Genomic DNA, 24,949 nt, shown 5'->3' on the forward strand with positions numbered 1-24,949 from the left:
ATTTGAGAAAATATTGTTGTTAGTTTTTAACAGGTGTTTTGGTGTTTAAGTTTTTGGGACGCTCTAGCCTTTTGCACACTCAGTTATTTCCTTACTTCTAGTAATGTATTTCTCCATTACACATTGAGGACAATATGTAATTCAAGTTTGGGGGTATGAAATCTTTTTGTTTATATGTTTGTCTTTTTGTTATAAAAATAATAATAATAAAAAAATAAAAAAAAATAAAAAAATTGCTATGTTGTTGTTAAGCATGAGTTAGTTGTAGCTGTGGTTTGATTTTCATTGGCTTGTTTAACATTATGAACATACCACCATGTCATTAGGAATCTATCTGAGTCATTTTACTCATTTTTTGGGCTAGAGAGACTTCACATGTTTTGAGTTGATCACCACAAGCACATTAGCATAGAGTCTATAAGATATCAAATTTGAACTGAATTATGTATATCTTGAGATTTGTTGGATGATTTGTTGATGAATAACCTTGGCTTGAAAATAAAATAAAAAAATAAAAAAAAAACAAAACAAAAAATCATTTTGAGTGTCTCATTGAGTAACCGAACCTCTTACCTCATTAAGCATTGAGTGTTCGCGTAAAAATGTGTGAAATTCAAGTTGGTTAATAGTATAGCTAGTTTATCTTTGTAGCCTTTTTTACTTAAGTTATTAAGCACTTAGGGATGTTTGTACATCTAGTGCCCTAAAACCATTTGGTTTGGGAGTCATTGGCCTAGCACTCGTTACATGGCTCAATTAGAAAGCTTAAGGGAGCTAAACATTGCACAGCCTACACACAAAAAAAAAAAAAAAAAAAAAAAAGTCAAGAACAAAATATATGCATATCTTGCCTTGATTGTTTCATTTGATAAGGATTCCAACGAATTTTGAGATATTTATCTTGAGAATAAATTGAAACCTCATGATCCAAAAACTTCTTGTGCCAAATACCCACCTAAATTAATAGGTGAATATTTTGTACGTTTTAACTCGCAAGTGCACAAGATCAAAACAATAGTATAAGGTGCAAGTACGAGATCATTCCTATGAGTATTGTTGATTTTGTTTAAAATTGTTTTTATAAATTAAAATACCAAAATTGTCACGAAATTGATATTATAAAAAGAAATAAAGATAAATGAAAATGTAGGGCTTTGATATCCACCACTAATCATGCTAAATAATATAACAATATGTCAATGTTCCAATCATATCAAGAATACCTAATGTTTGTCAACCTAAGGGTATGGGTGTCTACTTTTTAAGCTATTGATCTCCCTAAGCAACGAATTAGGTATGGGTGTCTACTCTAATTCTTTTCTTTCTCAAAGGATTTAGCATGGGTGTCTACTAAGTTGTTTTTAATAAAGCAAAAATCTGTGAAAATCAATAAACACATGGAACCTGGCATAGGTGTCTACTCCCAGTTTTTCATGTTGACTAACCCAAGAACCCGTGAGGAGATTCTTTTGTCACTCTATTAAGCCTAGAACTCGATCATTCAAATTGACTTAAATAACTAATCCATACTACATACATATGTTGATCAAGTACATTCATATGAGGAATTCGATAAAACAAGAATTAATCAAGTTAAGCATTACGATATGATTGTAGCAAACACGCCAATATTGAAATATTAGAGAAACATAATTAGAGCTTCAATCTAGCCCTACTAAAATATTTAGTTACACATAATTAAAATAAAGAGAAAAGAAAGAACCGAAAACCGCTCATAGAAGTAGCCTCCAAATTCTCCTCTCCAAGCAAGCATATTAAAATTTGTCTATTGAATGGTGTTTTGAGTTGTGAGGCTTAGAGGTCAATTTATAGGGCTTAGGAAAGTCCTAGAAGCACTAGTAATCCTAGGAAATTCAGAGGTCTAGGTCCTATTACAATTAGGACTTGGAAATCCAAGTTTGGAAAGGAAAAGGAGTCCTAGCCGCCTTTGGTTTTTCCTCTAGCGCATGAGTACGCTCGATCGAAGGCGTAATGTGCTTGATCGCACACCTGCGATTGATCTCTATTGTTGGGTGTTCGAGCGCGGATGCACTCGAGCCTAGGTGTGGTGCGCTCGAGCGTTAAACCTGAATACTTGCTCTTGGTCCAAAACTTCTAGATTTTCCCAATTTTGTCCTTTAAGCCCGATACTTCCAGAATTGCTTCATTTTCATCAAAAACTTATAAAAAGACATAAAACACAAAGAGGAAGTAAAAGTGCACAAACTAACAAAACTAAGAAATTAACAAATGTAAATTAAGGGGCTAAAATATGAATATTTTAACACTTGTCATATTCTAATTTCATTTTGCACCTATCCGAGTATATGTTGTCTCAACTATCCATTTATGAGTTTTTTTATTTTGGATTCCCTAATGATTGTGATGATAATGTTTGTCTTATTAAGCTTGCTTATGAATGAGAACCATGGTTTGTGTGAAACGTTATTCTTTTCAATGACATAGCATGGATAATGTTTGTGGGTATCATTCATGTTAAACTCTCTCGAGACTTCACTCGTCCTCTAGGAGTTTAAAAGGCTTGTTGTATATGCAAAATGCAATCGTCTCTCCCATGACAGAGGATTTATGTTTCTTGCTTTCATTTTGTTTTTCGTTTTGTTTTGCTAAGGGACTAGCAAAATGTAAGTTTGGGGATATTTGATGTGTGCCAGATATTGCACATTTGGACCCCTTAATTTATATTAGTTAATCCTTTAGTTGTGTCGTAATCTAATGCTTTGTGTTAGTTTTATGTTTTTAGTATTTTTAGGTTGTTGAAGGAAAATTGTGCATTTAAAGTGAAAAATACGAAGTTTGGAAGAAAACTGGAAAAAGTGCCATCAAAGTAAGATCGAGTGCATCATCCCGCACTCGAGCGCATGTGTGCTCGATCCCAAATGGGTCACACTCGAGCGCACTCACGTCCACCAGCAAGCCGCAAGCGCCCAAGTGCCGCGCCGCAAGGAAAGAGCTACATGCCCGAGTGCGATCGAGCACACTAGCCATGCACTCGAGCGCACTCATTTGCCAAATATAACCTAGCGCTGTCTTTAGGGTTTTAAACCCTAGAAGCCTCTATAAATACATTATTAAGCTTCAAGAAAAGGGGGTTGGTGACAAAGTCAGATTTTCTATAGTTTTTATCTCTATAGTTTAGTTTTCCTTAGGTTTAGATTTATTTTTAATAATCATGTGGAGCTAAATTCTCAACTAAAGTTGAGGATGAAGCCCCATCGACGAAGAACAACAACACTTTTGTAAGTCAATATTATTCTGAGTTTATGGGTTTTAAAGTTTCAATTGTTTTGCTTTAATTCAATTATTGAAATTACTTTTGGATATCTATTGTGATTCTCGGATACATGTGATGTTTTAGGAGAATTTCATGTAATTGTTTGCTTGGATCTTTATTAAAATAAAATTGGATATCTATTTGTTTTTTGTTAGACGGATACAATTGATGATTTGGTTAAATTCGGATATCTTTTGTGATTTTGTACAATGGATGGATACATGAGATCTTTTGATTGATTTGTGAAGCATAACAAGACATACATAGGTTTGTATTTGTGAAAACTTAATATTTTATTGATAAACATGAATGTGTTGTTCCGACTTGGTGGGTGTGGATTCCACAACTTTAGTATTTTTATCTTATGATGATTTTTATTTTATTTAGTTTATGTTTGTTTATTTTCAAAATCAAAAACCTTTTGGAACCAGGTTAGGATAAAATTAGTTTATATTAAAATTGTTTTTTTTTTTAAAAAAACAATTCTCTGTAGGATCGACCTTGCACTTGTAAAACCCTTTATTGCAAACGATTCGTGCACTTGCGAGTACTTTTAAAACTCACAACAGTCTATCCCACGATAGAGGATTTATGTTTCATGTTTTCATTTTATTTTTAGTTTTATATTTCTAAGAGACTAGCAATATGTAAGTTTGGGGGTATGTGATGAGTGCCAAATATTTCATATTTGAGCCCCTTAATTTGTATTTGTTAATCCTTTTGCTGTGTTATAATCTAATGCCTTGTACTAGTTCTGTGGTTTTAGTGTTTTGCACGCTGTTAAGGGAAAATTGCAGATTTAATGCGAAAAATGCAAAAGCTGGAAAAAGACCTATCAACGAACGTGGGATCGAGCCAAGTTGCCTTATGCTCAAGCGCATCTGCGCTCGAGCATAGCTGGGTTGCGCTCGAGCGCACCCACGCCCATAGCCAAGCAACCCGCGCTCAAGCACTACGCTGGGGGAGGACGCTACATGCTCGAGTGCACTCGAGCGCACCTAATGTGCAATCGAGCGCACCTATCAGACCTAGCTGCCGTTTACTAGGTTAAAACCCTAGAAAACCCTAGAAAAAGCCCTATAAATATAAGGGATTTCAGAGAAAAATATAGAGGCTGCTGAGTACGAAATTTTAGAGTAGAGAGAAGAAAGTTTAGGGTTTTCCTAGCCTTTGGTGCTCTCAATTTGGGGATTTCAATTCGTAAGCTTCTCAAAACTTTCATGGATTCAATTACTCTTGTATTATTTTTCAATTCCATGAGAGGCCAAACCCTCAACTAAGGTTGAGGATGAAGCCTCACTTATGATTAGCAACAATATTTTCATGTGATATAATATTTTCCAATTACATGAGTTTGAATTTCCAATTGTTCTCTTTCAATTCAATTAGTTGAAGACGTTCATTTAATTGGTTGCTTGGGTTTTCTGTCAAAAAAATTGGATATTCCTTGTGATTTATTTTACGGATATATTTGATGATTTGATTTAAATTTGATATTTTTTGTGATTTGTTTCACAGAGACATTTGATGATTTAATTTAAATTAGATATCTTTTGTGATTTGTACATGAATGGATACATTAGATGGTTTTAATTAATTCTTTGAAGTAAAGTATAACATACATACATATGCTTTTAAAAATATTATTGATCATGAGAATATGTTGCTATGATTTTGTGAGTGTGGATTCTGAAACCTTAGTGCTTCGTTACTTGATCACTTTCACTTTATTTTGCTTACGCTTTTGATTTCCTATTCACGGCAAAATCCAATCATCTTTTAGAACTATGTTAGGATTTAATTGGTTTAGATATATTTAGTTTCCAAAAATATAATTTCATGTGGGTTCGACCTCGCACTTGCATCCCTATATTGCAAAATGATTCACGCACTTGAGAGAACAATAAAATTTCACAACAGGTAATAACTACAAATCAGCTCATAGCTCGTGGTCTTGCACAATCAACTTAACATTGGAGGAATTACTTTTGCACGTTAGGGTGCCCCTATCTGCTAATTTAACTTCAAATGGCTCGCAATTCTCCACATGGATCAAGAGTCTTTGAGCAATACCTTCATCAGGAAAGTTATTGGTACTACCTGTGTCAATTAATACTGTAACAGGCTGGCGTTTGAGGAGGCAACTAACCTTCATGGTTTGTGGGTTTGAATAGCCAGCCAAGCCATGTACAGTACGAGTCACCTCACCTTCGTCACCAACATTATCATTGTCTTCTTTCTCAGACACTTCAATATCAACTTGCTTTACCAGCGGCTCAATCATCAAAAGTTTCCTTTGTTTGCATACGTGCCCTTGTTGCCACTTCTCATTGCAATGCCTGCAAAGCCCCTTTGCTGTTTTGTCTTTAAGTTCTTCCTGGGTCAAATGGACAGTTTTTCGTGTTGGTGTTGAGGAAGAGCCGCTACCTCCAGTGATTGGTCTACTTGACATCCGGGTTGTTCTGCGTATCTCTTCACTAAGCTTTCCTTCTTGTACTTGTGCAAAGGAAAATGTAGCTACTATGGTCGACGGCCGATAGGTCTTAACTTCTCTCCTGATATCAGGTCGAAGACCCTCAACGAAGGTACCGATTAGCTGTCGTTAAGACCAATCGTGGGCATGGTTGACCAAGCCCTCAAATTGGCTTTGATATTTGTTGATTGAGGAAGTTTGTCAGATCTTGGCTAGTTCACCATCGACGTCCCCAAATGCAGAGGGGCTGAATCGTACAAGAAGGCCTTCCACAAAGGTTGCCCATGTGGGAGTTCCACGGCTTGCCTCAAACCAATCATATTATTGGATGGCTTCAACTTCAAGATTGATGGATGCAATATCAACTCTAGAAGCTTCTGGCGTTCCATAGAAACGAAAAAAGTGTTCCGCTCTTGACACCCAACCAGATGGATCGTCTTCATCCCATCGAGAAAAGTTCAATTTCATGCGTGGAAAGTGAGGGTTAGTATTGTGGCATTGTGTAGCAAGTGGAGACCGTGGAGGGGATGGCCTTGTATTGTGATCCTCCTGTGTAGCAGGTGGAGACTGAGGAGGAGATGGCCTTGTATTGTGATCCTTCTGGATTACTTGCGTAATAAGCTCATTCAATTGCTTTATAAACCTAGAGTTGGATCGTGACTCTAATGGAGTTGCTTTCAGGGGTGGGAAATTACTATCGGAGGCTATTGAATAAGCTGTCAAATCAAAAATTTCTAGCACTTGCTTTTGGTTGCACGTGTTAGGCATACATTTTTTTTTTAATTTTTTAATACAAACTAACCTGTCCGCAGAATAACAGAACCTGGACGAAGGTTTATCTTAAAAATGTATCCAAACAGGGTAGGTCTACTACTAAACCAGAATAAATACAAAGCTTTAAATAACGATATCCTTCAAATGGAATAGGGGTGGACTAGAGTTCACTCGTTATTTTCTTCGATTAAACTTTCCCGCAACCTGGATTCATGCTCCGATCGCACAATCGCACAGACCTTTGTCTGTCACTCCAAAGCTATCCGCCGAATAACAGAATCTAGAGGTTTATCTTGAAAACGTATCCAAACAGGGCAGACCTGCTACTAAACCAGAATAAATATGAATCTTTAAATGAGGATTAGGATATCCTTGAAATGGAATAGGGGTGGACTAGAGTTCACTCTTTATTTTCTTCAATTAAACTTTCCAGCAACCTGGATTCATGCCCAGATCGCACAATCGCACAGACCTCTGTCTGTCACTCCAAAAATTTCTTCTCCGTTCGTCTAGGCAGCGTACCACCACTTCACGGCTCCCCAACCCCCACACGGTGGCGCGAGAACAGCAACGGGGGCAGAAAAATATGTAGACCATTCTCGTTTTGCTTTGTCTTTGTTTTTTTTTTTTTTCCCCTTAGTCTCAGCACCCTAGAGAACCATAGAGAAAAATATGTAGACCATTCTCAGAGAATTTCGCGAGACCCAAACCAAACAGCCTCTAAATCTAAAAACCCCTCTTTCCTTTTTTCCTGGAAAGTTGTTCAACACCTAAATTTGCTTGCAGGTGAGTGAAATTCTCTCGCCTTTCTTTAATTATCCTGTGTTCTGCGATGGAACTGTATTGGACGGAAAGTTGTCCTTGCTTGTTAATTAGGGTTTTGGTTTGAATTCTTTATGATCCGGTAAAGTAAATGTGTGTGTTGCTAATTGATGCTGATTTGGTTTACTGGTGTTGTTTGTGGGGGTAAATTAGGGTTTCTGGGTATCAGAGCTGTGGCATTGTGTGATTGAGATCTAATTTGAACTTTTGTCTTGGCTGACTAAGTTGCATTTTTGGTTTTGACGTTTTCTATGAGCCACATGCTCTTCTGTCATCTCTGCTTCGATATATTGCCCTTGTTTTGCATGGTCGTGTTCATCTATGTTCACAAATTGCTACTTTGTTGGCTCATTTATTGGAGTAGGTGGCAAGTCTTGTACTCTGTTTAGGCATAGGTTGGTTATGAGTTTGCGCTTATAGAAATTCCATTAAGGTGACCCATCAGTAGAAGTGTTTAACATGACTATGAGCTGGTCCTTTGAACATGGTGATGGTGCAGTGGCATGATAAGTGTAATGGGCATGTTAAATATTTGTTGTAATATGTTGGAGGATTGCATATGCTGGATGATGAGCCTGGCAAGTTTCCTTTATGAAAAAAAAGAAAAAGAAATGTAGCTATATGTAGAAACTTTTTTGATAAGTAATGTCAAATTATAGAAAGCGTGAGGCGCCCCTAAGTACACAAGAAGTATACAAAAGGAACACCTAGAAAGAGAAAACAAAAAGGAAACAAAGACCCACAAAATCCCAAAACAACAACCAAAGTGAAACCCCCACCCCCACCCTCACCCTTGAAACCCACCAAAAACTACAAGTGGACACCCCCAACATCACAACCCAAACCTCAGGAAACTCTTGCCTTTGTCATGACTAGTGCCTTAAAAATTAATGGAACATTCCAAGTTTTTTAAGTTCCCTATTACCTTTTGTGTCATGTTTGGAAGGAGTAGCCGAGACCTCTTGACAATGTTCCTTATCAAGGGCTGTCAAGAGATCCAACAACTATTTCCTATCACCACCACAGGAAATCCCCAACATAGGGCCAATCTCCATTGCTCGTAGCACAGTCTTGGATACCCCCCCTCGTGCTGAACCCTGAACTCCCCCTTGTACTGAACCACATGTTGATCAAGGACCATCATGGGTTCCAAAGATAAAAGGGGAAGGCTAACTGGTGCAGGCCCATCAAACCGGAACATTCCCACAGAAGAAGCCAATATATATAGCAACTGATAGCGTATTTGTAACTGTTAGAGGCAGTAAGTTGCTAGCGGTTGGTGTTAGACATCCAAGAATGGCTTCATTTTTCAGAACATTCTCTCCTTTCATTGTTTCCAAGACATATAAAGAACCAATTTATTGGGTTCTCAAAATTGATTTTACCTTGTTACTTACGAAAATTTATTTATTTTTTTACTTATTTAAAAAAGGAGTGATTGGCAACTCTTCTTTCCATTTCTTAATACCATGCTAGCGGGAGTTTTTTTTACTATAATTATCCATTCTTCTTGATCGTAGGTTGGAGGGGTTACTTGGATTTATCATAGCATAAACATTTTCTTTTCTCTTTTTCTGTCTTGTTTCTGTTTCATGTTCATTTAGTGCAATTTGGTTCTTTTAATTTATCATTATTATCATCAGCATGATCTTTATCATCATCCTTATATTGTTATTATCTCCACACTAGGAATTGAATGTGCCCTGTGTGCTGTATCATTGTCCAAAATTTTGAAAATGCTATTTTGAAAATTTCCTTCATGGAATGAGTAACTAATGTATTTCTACATGATTGAGGACTACTGAATTGTCTTATCATATATGCCTACAATAAGTATTCCCATGCTTGGCAAAAATCAAGTACTTTTTTTTTAATTCCTTATAAAAAATAACTGGATGCAGATTCCTTTCTGTAAAACTCACTGTTGAAAGAATAGATTTGCATCTGTTCTGATGCATTAGTCAAAATCTGATATGTTCATTTGTTTGCTAAAGTCAATATAAGATTGCAATCATTGTACTTTTGGGTCCGGATGGTGCTTACGTCCAGTGATTATATCCTAAAGCATGCTCGAGTTTTCATGGAATAAAAATATATTTCATAAGCATGTATGTTCTCATTCTTTTGTTATTATCTTTATCTGGTTGATTTTCTAAAAATAAATCTCAGATCTTTTGGAATGGGAATTTCTCTTAGCATTAAGTGAGTATATGATTAGACAATCATCTGCATTCTTTAGTGAGTAGTAGGGGTTTGATCTTTCTCCCCTTATAATGATGGTTGGATTTGACTATGGTCAGTAGTTTACGTGTGGACCTTCGTTTTGGATATGTGTGTGGCTGATTAGTTTTCCCTTTGCTCATTTCCCAATGGTTCTTTGTGAAGCAGCAGTGAGAGTATCATAGGATCACTCTTGGTGAATAACCATTTGTGGGATGCTCAGTTGGGCTGGAGTAGCATGTAGCTGATCCATGTACATCTTGTATTCTGTAGAATTACAATGAACCTGAAAATCTTAATAGAAGGCTGGATTTAACTTCTGTATGCTAACATTTTAGAAGGTAGTTCGAACATGCATTGAAAGATGTGCCTGATGCTTATCCTTGATGAAGGCGGATTCTTTTTCATCGAATGACATTCTTATCTTTTAGCATTTTTGAAACTGATGCAAAAATACTGAGTGATATGTTAGATATCTTTGGTAGCCATTCATCCTCACCTTTTTCTAATGGATTGCACTTTTTTGGCCATTTACAGTTGAAGGGATGGCAAATGATAGTCGATCTAGTCGCAAAATCAAGGATAATGAAAGTAGCAATTCAAAAGGGAGGCATAACGGTGGCAAAGAATCAACTACCTCGGGCTCTGCAGCATCAGATACATCTGGTGTAAGAAGGTCTACTAGAGAAGCATCACTGAAGAGAAAGATGATTCCAAGCCCTCCAAGTAGTCGGAAATCTGAGCGTCTTGATAAGCAGAGACCAACTCCACATACAGCCGATAGGAAATCTGAGAGAATTGAGAAAAAGGGGATGCTGACTCCTCTCAGGAGGTCTGACAGGGGTAAGAAGCTCTCCCGGTCAAGTTCTGGATCAAAGAAATCTGATAAAAGCTCGAGCTCAGCAGATGTGAAGCAGAGAAAGGAAAAAAAGGAGAAGACTGTGAAACTGTTGACACTGGAAACTAAAGAAGTAGGAAAAAGTGAAATAGAGGATGTGGAATCTGCACCGGTGAAAAAGAAGCGAATGGATGCTTGCACTTATAGGGCACTGTTTAAAAGACAACCAAAGAAGGTTACGGCAGCAGGTAACTGAGTTTTCTTTGCCCCCCATTTTTCTTTTTGATTACTCATTCTTCGAAGGCGTGCTCTTTCTTGGGAGTAAATGTATTGCAAATACAGGAATTTAGTTGAATGAAAGTGACAGTTTGAATGTAAAATGTTTTGCAGCTCCCCTTGAGGACAAAAAATTATGTATAAAAAAAAATGTTTTGCAGCAGTGGACTTAAGAATGCTTGGTTCTTTTAATCTGATGGTTGTTAATCCCAGTTCTCCTATGATAGAGCAGTTGTTCTATAATAGCAACTTCTGTTTTTGTTTTGCTTGTGTAAAACTATATTGTAAAAGAGAAATGCTCAATAAGTTCTCTTGCTGATTCTTTCTCTTTGCTGCTCGAAATGTAGTTCATCATGAGGAACAAAGTAGGCTGGATAAGTTCTCACAAGGAGGTAGCAGCAATTCTGGGGGTGAAGTTGATGGGGCCAATGAGTGCAGTGAAAGGAGGGAGGAGCAAGTTAGAGAAGAATCTGTTGGCGTAGCTTGTTATAGAGCTTTGGAGGGATCAAATTCTAGTTTACATAAATTCTCAAAGGAAACATTACAAGATAACAGAAGGGTGGAGTTGTCCCACCCGAGCCAGGGGCATATCTCCGCTTATGAAACTTGTGAGTCTTTAGATCAAAATGTTGTGGAAGTTTCTAAGAGTGGTGATTCTCAGCTGTCATCCTGTGATGCTGTGGCGAAAGATATTGGTGATGATACTGAAAGGGTACAGGAAAAATTGCAAACACCGGAGTTGAAATCTTCTGACAATAACTTGGAAAGGCTGCTGGAAGTCATACCTTTAAATAGAAAAAGAAAGTCAGTGGGCATGGATTCTGATGCTTCTGCAATAATGGCAAGTAAAGATACCTGCAGGCCAATTGCTGATGCCATCTCTTTGTTGCCATCTGGGGATGAAAGATACAATCTTGCTGAGAAATGTGGCACATGTTTTAAAAGACAAAGGTACTTATTTGCTCGAAATCATCCACTTTTTTTATTTTATTTTATTTTTTTTTTATTTTATATATATATATATATTTTTTTTTATGGTTGGTAGCTATTCTAAATTCTTTACAGTTTATGATGTCTGTCACTGTTGGTGCATATGGATATATGGTTTCCATTACTTCATCTTAGAGGTCTGGATTCTGAATTACCTGTCACTATTGTTACACCATGAGATATTATTTTTGTTAGAACTTTGACTTTGTCTGATGCTTGCTGCCTTCTTACCTTATATAAAAAGGTCTTAAGTTTATTCATAGTTTATAATTAAAACAAAGTGTATAATTCTGGCATTTTAAGTAATTTTAGCTGATCTTTATATATATGGCTCAGAAAAAAGCTGATGTGCGTGCATAGTAATGTGATCATGCTCTGGTTAAGTAGTAAGCATTTGGCTCAGTATTATCCTGGCTGTTTATGCCATCGCTTATAATAGCTCTCTCTTTCTATCTATCTATCTATCTGTGTGTGTGTGTATGTATATTTCAGTTGAAGTCCTCTACCAAGTGAGACATCTCTCTAAGTCTTTTAGCCATGAAATTACTTTTCAAGTTGAAATACTCCACCATGTGGCCATATGGTAGGCACTGGGCCCCATCAACTCATGAGTCGGGCCCACTTGCAATCTGCCATTCTTCCTTTTGTGATTGTAATTGCCTGGTCCTCATTACATTAAGCCTGAAATTCATGTTTGATTTTCTATTGAAATTTTACTATACTAGATATTCGTCCTACTTGATTGAATTTGCAAATGTATCAAGGCACTGCAATAGAGCAACATGGTTTCCCTTTGCCCCAATTTTGGAGCCTTGCCTTACATTCTTGATGTCTATTGGTAAAGTAATGCAATTGACTAGCCACTTAAAACTTTTAAGTCCAACTGGTTACAAAATTGTCTTCAAGAGGGTGGATGTGACTTAGAAGCTGTACCTGATTTGTTGGTGTATGAAGTTTCTGACATCTGAATTGTAAAGTTCAAGAAGAGAGTGAAGGGAGAGAAAACAAAGAGAATGGAAAAAAGGTTTAGGACACTCGTAAAGGTTTAGGACATCTGAATATATATATATATATATATATATATATATATATTTTTTGGGATTAGGGCTCTCTTAATGGGTTCTTTTTGTGGGCAATGTTAGTTTTCCTGTGAATACTTCTTGTGTACTTAGGGCCGCCTTACGCTTTTTGATATATACAACATTACTTATAAAAAAAAAAAAAAAAAAAAAGTTCAAGAAGAGAGTGAAGGGAGAGAAAACAAAGAGAATGGAAAGAAGGTTTAGGACTTTTTGGTGGAAGTGGAGTGTCTATTAGAGCACTTCTAGCCCAATTAGCATCACTAAAACTTGTGATAGACAAATTAGCAGCTGGCTTCTATAACAATCCTCGACCAGGGGTACACTTTAGATAATGCAAGATATGACGAACAACATCAAACTGAAGTTGACGAGGAGCATGTGTATACAACCTAACCACTTCAACAACATAAGTAATGTCAGGGCTAGTCACAATAGGATAAGTTAACTTCCCAACCAGTTAGCGGTATCAACCGATATTAGTAAACAAAGCACCTTGCTCACCATCAAGTTTAATAGTAGAGTCCATAGGAGTATCAGCAGGTCGAGTACCCAAGAGACTAGTCTCAGACGAAAGATCAAGAACATGCTTTTGTTGAGATAAAGAAATGCCTTGACAAGATCGAGAAACTTCAATCCCAAGAAAATAGTGAAGAACACCCAAGTCATTGGTATGAAATTGGTTAGCCAAATATCTTTTCAAATCACCAATACTTGTTGAGTCGCTTTGTTACGAGAATAGGGTTTTACGCAGAGTAATTAATATTATAATATATTAAATTATGTGATATGGTAATATATTTTATTTATGTTAGAGCATATGTTTTTTTTATTTTTGATAAGTAATGTAGTATATATCAAAAAAAGCGCAGTGCGCCTCTAAGTACGCAAAGAGTATACATACGAAAACCCGCATTAGCCCACAAAGAAACCCCATAAAAGGACCCTAAACCCAAAAGAAGCCGAAAGAAACCCCGCATTAACCCACAAAAAACCCCATAAGAGCACCCTAAAACCCAAAAGAAGCCTAAAGAAACCTTGATGCCAAAAACCCAAATCAACCCTAAGCTCACAAGGCAAGCCTAAACCACCCTTCCTTTGATCCTACTAGAGCCACAACCTCTAGCCTCAAAATTAATGGAGTATTCCAAATTTTTGAGCTCCCTCTTCCCCTTAGTATTTGAAACAGAAACCCTCTCTTCATGGTACTGATCCTCTTCAATAACTGAAAAAAGATTCAAAAGGCGTTTCTCATCACCCTCAAAAGTCAATCCCAAAGTGGGAACGAGTTCCATTGCACCGAGCACCACCTCAGAATTGCCCTCCACCCCCACAGCTGGAGTATCCGCCACGACCTCAGCCAGCAAGTTCTTGTTCTTATTCAGCGGGTTACCTATTTTATTCTTCGCTCTCCGAGAATACCCCAACTGAGACTTGGAAACAGAAGAATAAATAGGTGCTCTACTCTTCGTCATTCTAGGATGAGAGAGGTGAAGTCTCGTACCTAGCTCAGTCGCCCCTGAGGAAGAACCACCAGAAAACCCTGGGTGAGCAGCCGTAGAGACTATAAGACTGGCTTGTGACTCTGCTGTCGGAGGACCCATCTTTTGAGAAGAAGTTGAAGAGTCTTCCTAAGCAACCAGGGTCGACGAGGATGCCTCGTTCACCTTAGTCAGAGAAGGAACAACAGTTCTCGACCCAAAATTTGTTATGATAGGATATTTACCTTATGGAATAATTACCTTTTAGATGAATGATTAATTGATGGTAATCAAATCATATAATTTGATTACCATACTTATTTTTATTTCCACATCTAGGGTTGTAATATTTTCTATTTAAGTGATGAAATAATGAAAACAAAAGCAGAAAATTATTCTCAAACATAGTGTTTGAAAAAGGTTTTAGGGTTTTTTTATTTTTTATTTATTTATTTATTTTTTAACAAATCTAAAGTTTCTTGGTTCCTTCAAAACCTAACAATCTATCCCATTGTGTGCTTGTAAAAAAAGCATTCACGTAACACGCTTTTAGAGATGATAATGTCATCCGCATAAACAATCAAGACAATGGCGCCTTAATGCGTTCAACAGAACCATCAGAAATATACTTAACAGTGTATACCCAGTGACAACCAACCGTTTACTTCCCAGGGGGAAGAGTAGTAAGCTCCCAGGCTTGATTCTTGTGAAGTGCACTCATTTCCTCATCCATGGCATGCTTCCATCCACATGATGCCAAAGCCCGCTTAGAAGAGGAAGGAATAGAGATAGAGGATAGGGCACATGCAAATGAATGCAAGCAAGAGGAAATACAATTGTAGGAAATAGCAGCAATAGTGTGTTAAGTACAAGTACACTAACCTTGTCGTAAGGCAATAGGTAAATCTTCAGTATCCAAAGGAGAGGAGGATCGAGTAGGGACTTCAGACAAAGAAGATGTAGTGTCGGGGTTGTATGAAGTAACACGTCTATCTCGATATAGTCGATAAACTTACGATAGAGGATTAGGAAGGGAAGGTAAAGATAGCGGAAGAGTAGGAGAAGATAATCAAGACTCGCACTCACTACTAGAGATGAGGCTAGAGACAAACTTTGACCAAGTGAGAAGGAGGAGGTGGACTCAAAGAAGGTAACATCAACACACACAAAGTATCTACTAGACTTAGGATTGTAACAACGATAGCCTTTGTGAGTACGAGAGTACCCAAAAAAAACACACGAGCCTAGGGGGATAACTTATCTTGGTGAGATAGAAGGACATGACCGAAGGCGACACAACCAAACACAGGAGTAAGAGGAAAAGGTGCAAGATTAGGATATAAAAGAGAAAATGGAGACCTATAATTTAGGATACCGGAGGGCATACATTTAATTAGATGGCAAGCAGTGAGAGCAACGTCACCCCAAAAATGTCTATGTACCTTCATATTGAACAACAATATGCGAACAACATCCAACAAATGACGATGTTTGTGCTTAGTAACACCATTTTGTTGAGAAGTGTGAGCATAATTAGTCTGATGAATAATACCATGATTACCACAAAAAATCTCATATAACAGGAGTATATTCTAATGCATTACCAGAGCGAAGAACCTTAATACACTTATTAAATTGAACAAGAATTTCATTATAGAATGTAGAAAAAAATATGGGGTAACTCAGATCTCTCTTTCATTCAAAACAACCATGTCATTCGAGAGCAATCAACAAAAATAACAAAATAAAGAAATCAATTCAAAATAAAAATGTAGGAAGGACCCTATATGTTTGTATGGACTACATCAAAAGACTTAGATAGACGACTATGACTACTACTTGGGAAGGAACTTCAATGATGTTTCCCTGACATATTTCATACTCTAAACTAGACACATGGCTCAATGCAGAAAATGCTGGCTTGAGTGTGGCCAAGGTTGAGTGACCCAAACGAAAATGCCACCAGAGAGAAGAGATGGTAGAACTCAAGATCGATGAAAAGAGAGAAAAAGAGCCATCAAGATCCATATCAGGCCATCCTTTTCATACCCTGAACTAATCATCTTCATTGTCTGGAGATCCTAAAGGTTACAAGAAGTAAGAGAAAACAAATTTCACATTTGAAGGCTTTAGTTAAAGAGAAATGATTGGTGTCTATTTTTCCTATCTCATCTTACAAATCAAGCTTTAGATTTGTAGACTTATATGGACCCTACAAATTTAATAGTTGATCTATTGAATTTGTAAGAGAATATGGAGAAAATATGGGCAAATTATTGATACCAATCATTTCTCTTAGTTAATTAGCTAACAAAAAGCAAATTAAAAGGAAAATCTAGAACATAGAGACTAGATGGTAAGGATAAATACTTATCAAAAAAAAAAAAAAAAGATGGTAAGGATAAATAATTTTTTGATAAATAAGTGATTCATTGAAAAGCGTAGAGGGGCGCAATCCTAGTACACAGGAAGTATACAAAGAAAGGCCTCACTAAAGGCAGAAAGAAGAATATAAAGATAAAAATTGAGATATAGTAGAAAATTGAGACACACTAAAAGCGTCGGCCCAATGGAACAGAGTTTGAATAAACAACTTTTTGAGCTCTTCCATTAACCTTTCTTGATCTTCAAAACATCTCCCATTCCGCTCTCGCTAAATAATCCACATGACGCACAGTGGAGCAATTCGCCACACCTCCTTATCTGAAATATTGCCTCGCTGACCGCGCCAACAAGCTAACAAGTCTACCACTCCTCTAGGCATGACCCAATTAACAACAAAAAGAGAGAACCATACTCCATAAAGCCCGAGCCACTTCACAGTGAAGGAGAAGATGGTTTACAGACTCACCACTATGCTTGCACATACAACACCATCCCACCACAATGATATCTCTTTTACGCAAATTATCCAAGGTCAGAATCTTTCCAAGAGTCGCTGTCCACACAAAGAAACTAACTCTCAATGGAACTTTTATTTTCCATATACTCTTCCACTGGAAAGAGGATGTCCCCAAGGAAGAAAGCTTACGAAAAAAAGGACCTGACCTCAAAGATATGTCGTTTAGAAGGAGTCCACCGCATACAATCCGACACCCCCATACGATTACGGAAAGTATATAACTTCCCAAAAAAGGCCATCACCACCTCTACCTCCCAATCCTGTACCGCCTGGGAAAAAGGAACATTCCACTGTATAACACCATTGACCAGCTGCATATGATACCTAACCCATGCCTCCTTATTACTCGCAATTCGAAATAATGCAGGAAATGCTTCCTTTAAGGACTGATCCCCGCAACAAAATATCGTGCCAAAATCTAATGTGGGAGCCATCTCCTACTCCAGAGGTAATAAATTTCGAGAAAACTTTCCACCCTCTTTGAATATGTTTCCACACCCCAACTCCATGAGGGCCCTCCACCACCTTGGTACACCATCCACCGTTCATACACCCATACTTAACTTCTACTAACAACCTCCAATACGCTTCCCTTTTCGTTGCATATCGCCATAACCATTTACCCAATAAAGCGAGATTGAAAGTGCGTAAGAGTAGCCTCCATCATTCTACTTAGCACCTCCATCACAATAACAAATAGAAAAGGAGATAGTGGATCCCCTTGTCTTATACCCCGGGAGTTACTAAAAAAGCCTGAGAGTTCTCCATTAATCAAAACTGAATATCGAACTGTGGAAATACAAAACGCTATCCAATTCCTCCATTTCTCTCCAAACCCACTTCGTTGCAATATGAATAGCAAAAACTCCCAATTCACGTGATCATACGCCTTGTCTAAGTCCAATTTACATAACAAACCGGGTTCACCATATCTAAGCTGGCTATCAATACATTCATTAGCTATCAGAACTGAATCTAGAATCTGTCTCCCCTTGATATATGCATTTTGAGATTTCAATATTATCTTATCTAACACATTTTTTAGTTGATTTGCTAGCACTTTGGAAATCAATTGATACACAATGCCCACCAAACTAATAGGTCGAAAGTCCTTTAACTCCTCCGCCCCTGCTTTCTTTGGAATGAGTGCTATAAATGTTGCATTAAGGCCTTTTGGAAACCTTCCCTTGTTGTGGAAATCTCTGAACACAACCATTATATCTTCTTTAAGTACTTCCCAACATGTTTGCGCAAAACCTAATGAGAAACCATTGGGGCCTGGGGATTTATCTCCTTGTAACTCCTTTACCACCTCTAGCACCTCACTTTCTTCAAAATCCCTTTCTAACCACAAACCTTCCTCACTTCCAATAGATTGAAACGATAAACCATCCGGTATAGGCCTCCAACTACAACTTTCAGTGAACAATTGCGTATAGAACTGAACAATGTGTGATATCAGTGGCTTCCGAAGACAGAACTATTGATAATTAAAGACTCAATGACATTGTTTCTCTTGTTTGAATTTGCCACTATGTGAAAGAATTTGGTATTCTTGTCCCCCTCCCTTAACCATAGAGCTCGAGATTTTTGACGTCAGCTTATCTCCTCACACAACAACAATCTCTCCAACTCCGAAGATAACTCATCTTTGCGCCTCCTTTCCTCCTCGTTCAACCCTCTACCTTCCCCACAGATGTCAAGCTCTCTTATAGCATCCAATAACACCTTCTTTCGTTCACCGACATGCCCAAAAACTTCATTATTCCGTTGTCGCAGGTCACCTTTCAAAGCTTTCAATTTGCATGATAGCACACAGCTGGGACTCCCATTAAATTGATAGGATTGCCACCAGGTTTTCACCTGATCCACAAACCCCTCAGATTTTAACCACATATTCTCAAACTTGAAGTGTCTTCCTCTTCTCTTCCTTTCTCCACAATCAAGTAAAATAGGAGAGTGATCCGACAGTAGACAAGGTAATCGTCTCTGAACCACATCAGGAAACCTCTCTTCCCAGCTAGGAGATAAAAGAAATTTGTCGAGTCTAGACCAGCAATGATTATTTGACCATGTGTATTGTCCACCCACGAAAGGGATGTCCATTAGGCCCTGATCAAAAATGAAGCTAGAGAATTCCCCCATAGGATTGGAAGACTGAGCAGCACCTACCCTTTCACTCGGATTTCTAATGGCATTAAAGTCTCCACCAATGCACCAAGGCACTTCCCACAAAGTCATGATGCCTACCAATTCATCCCACAATAGTTGCCTATCATTATCATCATTGAGACCATACTCACCTGCGAAAGCCCATTCGAAGTTATCACTGACACTTCGAAAAGAACATGCAATGATAAAACGCCCCACACAAACCTCCAACTTTTCCACCACCCTCTATCCCACATAAGCAAAATACCCCCGGAAGCTCCTTGAGACCCTAAATAACACCAATCCATATGTGCACAACCCCACAAGCTCCTGGCTATCTCCCTAGTTACATGCTGCAATTTAGTCTCTTGTAAGCACACAATACCGCTTTCCATTCTCCTATGAGGCCCTTAATCTTCATTCGTTTTTTCTCCACGTTCAACCCCCTTACATTCCAAGATAAAATTTTTGGCTTCATTAAACCACTGTTGAGTCCCGCCCTTTCCCATTGACCTTGGTTGGATGAAGGACACCTTTTCCAACAAGCTGAGAAGAACCATCAGCTAAAACAATTTGGTGTTCAATAGGAGTCAAATTAGAAAACAGAGATAATATAACAAATATATGTTTGTTAGCTCTGGAGTCAATCGCCCAAGACGACGCCGGGGGGGCGCCGGGGGGGGGGGGTGGGGAAGAAGGAATCAGAGCCAGAAGCTATATGTCGAGAAGAAGTATAAGTATGTTGTGACTTAGTAGTTCCATCAATGACCTGATGCACATAATTTGGCTTCCCATATTTCACCCAACAATAAGGTTCAATATGATTAGTACGACCACAATGATCACACTTCTTGTCACCACGTCCACCAGTACAACCACCATCACGAGAGCCACCATGAGAACCACCGTGAAAACCACCATGAGAACTACTATGGCCACCATTGCTCGAAACTAAAGCAAAAGGCTCCAAGGAAGTGATAGTGGAATGTTGTCGCAAGGATGAGCGCAATAATCAAGAATGAGCATTAGCAGTTGTAGGTAAGGTCTCACTAGCAAGAATTTGATCTTTGAACCCACATGGATCAGAGTCTAAACCAAATAGCAAGGAAACAATCATAAATTCCTCCCAATGCCGCTTATGTTGCTCCAAATCAGTAGTAAAGGGACAATATTGCATTAATTGATCCCACAAATTTTTAAGAGTACTCAGACAATGGTCTCTCAGACTGTAGTGAAAATTTTCTCCTAGATCTCATTTACCCGAGAAACATTACTTTGGTGTGAAAAGGATTCTACAATAAATTCCTAATTCTTTTTAGAAGAATCACTAAATTCAACGGTAGTAGCTATGTAGGGTTCCATACTATGCCACAACCATCCCATAACAACAAAATCCTCACTCATCCAATCCTCATGAGTTTTATCTCCCTTATCAGGTGGGTTGTCCATCAAATATTTCAATCTTCATTTCCCATGAAGGAAGATTTTCATAGCATGTGCCTAAGTTTGATAATTTAGAACATCCAATTTTTTCGATGTAATTGATTTAGGCATATCATTATTATTATTTTTTGATAAGTAATAAGTGTATTATCAAAACGCGTAGAGGGGCGCAACCCATGTATACAAGAGGTATAAAATTTAACCCCTATTGACTAGAAAAAGATTTACAAAGCTCTAAGAAATCAGAAAAGGTGGACTCATGCGAGTTCAACCAAGTCCCGCTCCAAGAGAACAAAGTATGTAACGCCAACTTCCTCAACTCAATCATGCCGCTCTCCTTATCCTCAAAGCTGCGTGCGTTCCATTCACGCCATAAACACCACATCAGACATAATGGGATGAACTTCCACATACGCAAAGCATGCTTATTACCCAATTGACCCCTCCAAATTTCCAAGATATCACTTATCTTTCGCGGCATAGCCCAACTCACTCCAAAGAGTTGAAAGAAAACACTCCACACCTCATTTGCAACCTCACAATGTAGGAATAGGTGGTCAATGGACTCTCCCCATATCAACGCGTTTTATGAGTGGATTGGTTTCTTAGATACCAAGTTGAATTGTAAAGTTCAAAACAAAGAGAATTTAAAAAAGGTTTAGGACTTTTTGTTGGAAGTCCCTTCACTGTAGCACATATTTATATTTAGGGTACATATAACAGGATTACAAGAATACCCTTAAGCTATAAGAATATAAAGCTAATATAAAATATAACAAGTTTAACACTGACAATTATAATCCATTATTGGATTATGATTTTTGAACATTCTGGCTTATATTCTTGTTGTCTATTGGTAATTAAGACATTTGACAAATGCAATCTTAAACTCATAAGTAAAACTGATTGATTTGAGAGATTGATTGTAATCTTTGATACTAGGTATGTGTTTAATTAGAAACTGTATTTCCCAGCCTGTTTTTGCTTTTCTTATGTTTTATATATTTTGCAGAGTAGATCATGATTCAACAAAGCAGGAGTTCTGCTCTTGCAATATACAGTTAAGTGAGGAGTCATGTGACACGTCTATTAATAAGGTTGGTTTCTTTTACTTACAAGATGGGGGGCGGGGGGGGGGGGGGGGGGGCGGGGGGGAAGGTGGGGAAATATTTTTTCTTTAGCTCTTGTTCCTTTCACTGTGCTTCCACTACTAATTTTTCAAATTCTCTTAGTTTTCCTTAAATATGGCACAGAAATAATACTATGAATTCTATAAATCTTTTTGTAGCTCTTGCTTGATAGACTAAAACTAAACCTTATGGTATTTCTGTGCCTCTCTTTCTGGTTACCAGGTATGCGTGATCATTTTTTCACTTCTTAAGATGAGCTGTACAGGCCATTTTATTTTAGGGGGTGGTGCTTCTATTTGACTTGTTTCACTTCTTTTTGGCAAAATGATGGAGGACCATTGTCTCATGATATAGCACTCAGTGATTTGGGTGCTCTTGATACCCAAGAAGTGTCAAGAAGTGAGGAACGGAGTAATGGATCTCATGTGTTGAAAACATAGATTTTGTTTTCTCTAGTTGATTTGAATCCCCTTAGAAATAGTACCGTACTTGTTTAGATAAGGGTTCTAGTTTTCAGTTTTGTTGTTATCTTCATGTTACAGTCTTTTGTTGATTCTCACTCTGGTTATCACCATTATACAAAATTGACTGTAAAATGTAATAGCAGAGGTGCAAAGAATGACGAGGCTGAGGGTTTTTTCATGATAAAAAGTTAGGTCAGTTTTGGTTGGACATGGAATTGAGGTGATCTAAGCATTTGGGTGACCTCCATGAATATAAGTTACCCTCTACACCTGTGGATACTCGGGGACTAACATTGTTCATAATAGAGTTTTTATTTTTTATTTTGTTTTATAGCAGATGATATTCTTTTTTTTTTTTGATAAGTAATGTTGTATAAATAAAAAAAAACGCAAAGCGCCTCTAAGTACACAAGGAAGTATACATAGGTAACCCAATCAAAACCCACACTCAAAACACCCTAAAAAACTGAAAAAATCCAAATCTAAAACCCACAAAAGCCCAATAACAGCCCTAAAAACCCAAAGCCCCTTATGCATTGTTAGACCCAAAAAACTCCGCCGGCTCTGGCACTTAGCCGGAGAAGACCTCCGGATTCTAGGCTCAAAATTTATGGAGCATTCTAAATTTTTGAGCTCCCTCTTCCCCTTAACCTTTGGAGCAGAAACGTCAATTATAGACTCTCTCTTTTTCAATGATAGAAAAAAGATCCAAAAGATCTTTGTCATCACCTTCCTTGGACAACCCCATCACTGAAGTGAAGTTCACTGCATCGATCACCACCTTGGAATAGCCCTCCACCCCCTCTGCCGGAGTTTCTGCCTCAACCTTGGCAAGCAGCTCCTTGTTTTTATGCAGTTGTTTAGCAACCTTTTCCTTCACCCTCCGGGAGTACCCCAGTTGAGACTTGGAGACAGTAGCCGCCCCAAGGGAGTGAGAAGAAATCGAGACAGTAGTCCTGAGATTCTACATTGCTAACCTTAGCACCTTGAATAGACGAGAGCACCTCCTCCACCACCTATTCGACCCTAAAGACCCCCGATGGATCAAGCCCTCCGCCGAAACAGGATTCATTTCAACTTCCTCCTTCGCCGAAAGATCATTGCCAGAAGCCTCCCTAGCCCTGCATAGCTTCACCGCCCCCAAGGATCTGTCACCCTTAAGACCCTGAGTTGTCAAGGACGCCTCCTTCACCTTAGACGAGGAGAGACAACTCTTGTACCAAAAAACCCCTGTCTGAACCTTTTGCTGGAGAGGGGATCCAATAAGCTTTAGCAATTTCCTCCGTCACCAGAGAGAATACAGAATCTGCTGCCCTAGAAAAAGCAACCTCCCTTTCCTTGCTTAGACGGCTTGCCAGAGAAATAGCCACCGCAGATGACATAGGGGTGACTGCTTGAGAGACAGGAATACTCACTGTGGCGATCTGCCGGATCGGCATAGTTTCCGGCAACAAAGTAGAACCAGAACCCAACCCCGACGCGTACCTGTCGGACGTAGATCCATCAACGCCAGTCCCAATACTATTGTCGATATCGCCCACCGACAACGGAACCAAACCATTGCTCGCAAGAGTTTGTTTGTGATCACTAGCGCACCTAGCCGAAGCTCAGACACCAGCGACGAAGGAGACTTTGGACCCACACCAGGCGAAGGAGACTCCGAAACCGCCGAAGATAGGAAGGGCCTATCCCGATCTTTCAACTGCACCTTACGAGAAAGTTTAAGACGCCCAGAGGTTTTGGGCTTTTGGGCATACCCAAACCCAAAGCTGTTAACGCCAGTCTGCACCTTACGAAAACACTTGAGACACTTGAGATGCCCAGCGGGATTGGGCTTTAGAAATGGCCCAAACCCGAAACCCTTAAAACCGTCCAGGCTTTTAAGAAAAGCCTTAATCCGTTTTCGTAAAGGGATTCCTTCAAACCCTGCAAACAGGCTTTCTAACAACCCAGTAAGAAACCGATCCATCTCTAAATTAAAAAACCCTAGTAGATGTTTAACCCATCTCTTGACAGAACTACCCCTCTTCTTCTTCAACGGGCCAGCCGCCAAATAAGAATTTTCCAGCTCAAAACAATCCACTGCGATCCACTGATCAACCCCGCCATTCCCCACCTCAGACCGCGTCGTTACCTGTAAAATATCCATACAAAGCGAAGGCCTCCCCTTCGACTCGGAACAAGGCTTCGTTGTAGCACCTCCGCAAAGGAACGATCCTGAGAACATCCCGCAGAATCATCAGCCCATGCGGTCTTGTTCTGCTTATACTGCATCCTTGGCAAAAAGATAGTCTTCGACTCCACAGGCCCAATCTTACCTTCCGGGGGGGAGGGGGGCAACATAATACGCAACTCGCCCGCAAAACTACGCTAGCCCCACCCAAAGCAGCCCTCCGGGAGCCTTAATACTCCTTTACGACTTCCCTCCGTATAAACGGACACCTCCAGGAACCTTCTTGCCTTATTGCCATCCCCATGAATCATCAAAACCTTATCTCCCTCACGCTAAGACTTGGCGATATCATCCTTCACCTGACTCGCCGCTTCCACCGTATCCACCATCCAAGAAGAACATTGTTTGCTTACAAATATAAACCCTACGAAGCCTTTT

General features: G+C 38.7%; 1 protein-coding gene across 4 annotated transcripts in view; it reads left to right on the top strand.

The window, feature by feature from the left end:
* The first annotated feature begins 6,967 nt into the window (after positions 1-6,967).
* Positions 6,968-24,949, top strand: part of MOM (ATP-dependent helicase family protein) — a 51,237-nt gene continuing 33,255 nt past the window's right edge. For 3 of the 4 annotated variants that reach the window (XM_059574752.2, XM_059574754.2, XM_059574755.2), the window contains exons 1-4: positions 6,968-7,328; positions 10,122-10,670; positions 11,046-11,649; positions 21,757-21,841. In XM_059574752.2, the coding sequence (XP_059430735.2) occupies positions 10,130-10,670; positions 11,046-11,649; positions 21,757-21,841 (1,230 nt within the window). In that variant the 5' untranslated portion in view covers positions 6,968-7,328; positions 10,122-10,129. The remainder of the gene's footprint in view (positions 7,329-10,121; positions 10,671-11,045; positions 11,650-21,756; positions 21,842-24,949) is intronic. The other variant, XM_059574753.2, reaches the window with a different exon arrangement.

This window comes from Corylus avellana, chromosome 8 (genome assembly GCF_965113065.1).
Source record: "Corylus avellana chromosome 8, dhCorAvel1.hap1.2, whole genome shotgun sequence".
In the NCBI taxonomy this organism is placed as follows: Eukaryota; Viridiplantae; Streptophyta; class Magnoliopsida; order Fagales; family Betulaceae; genus Corylus; species Corylus avellana.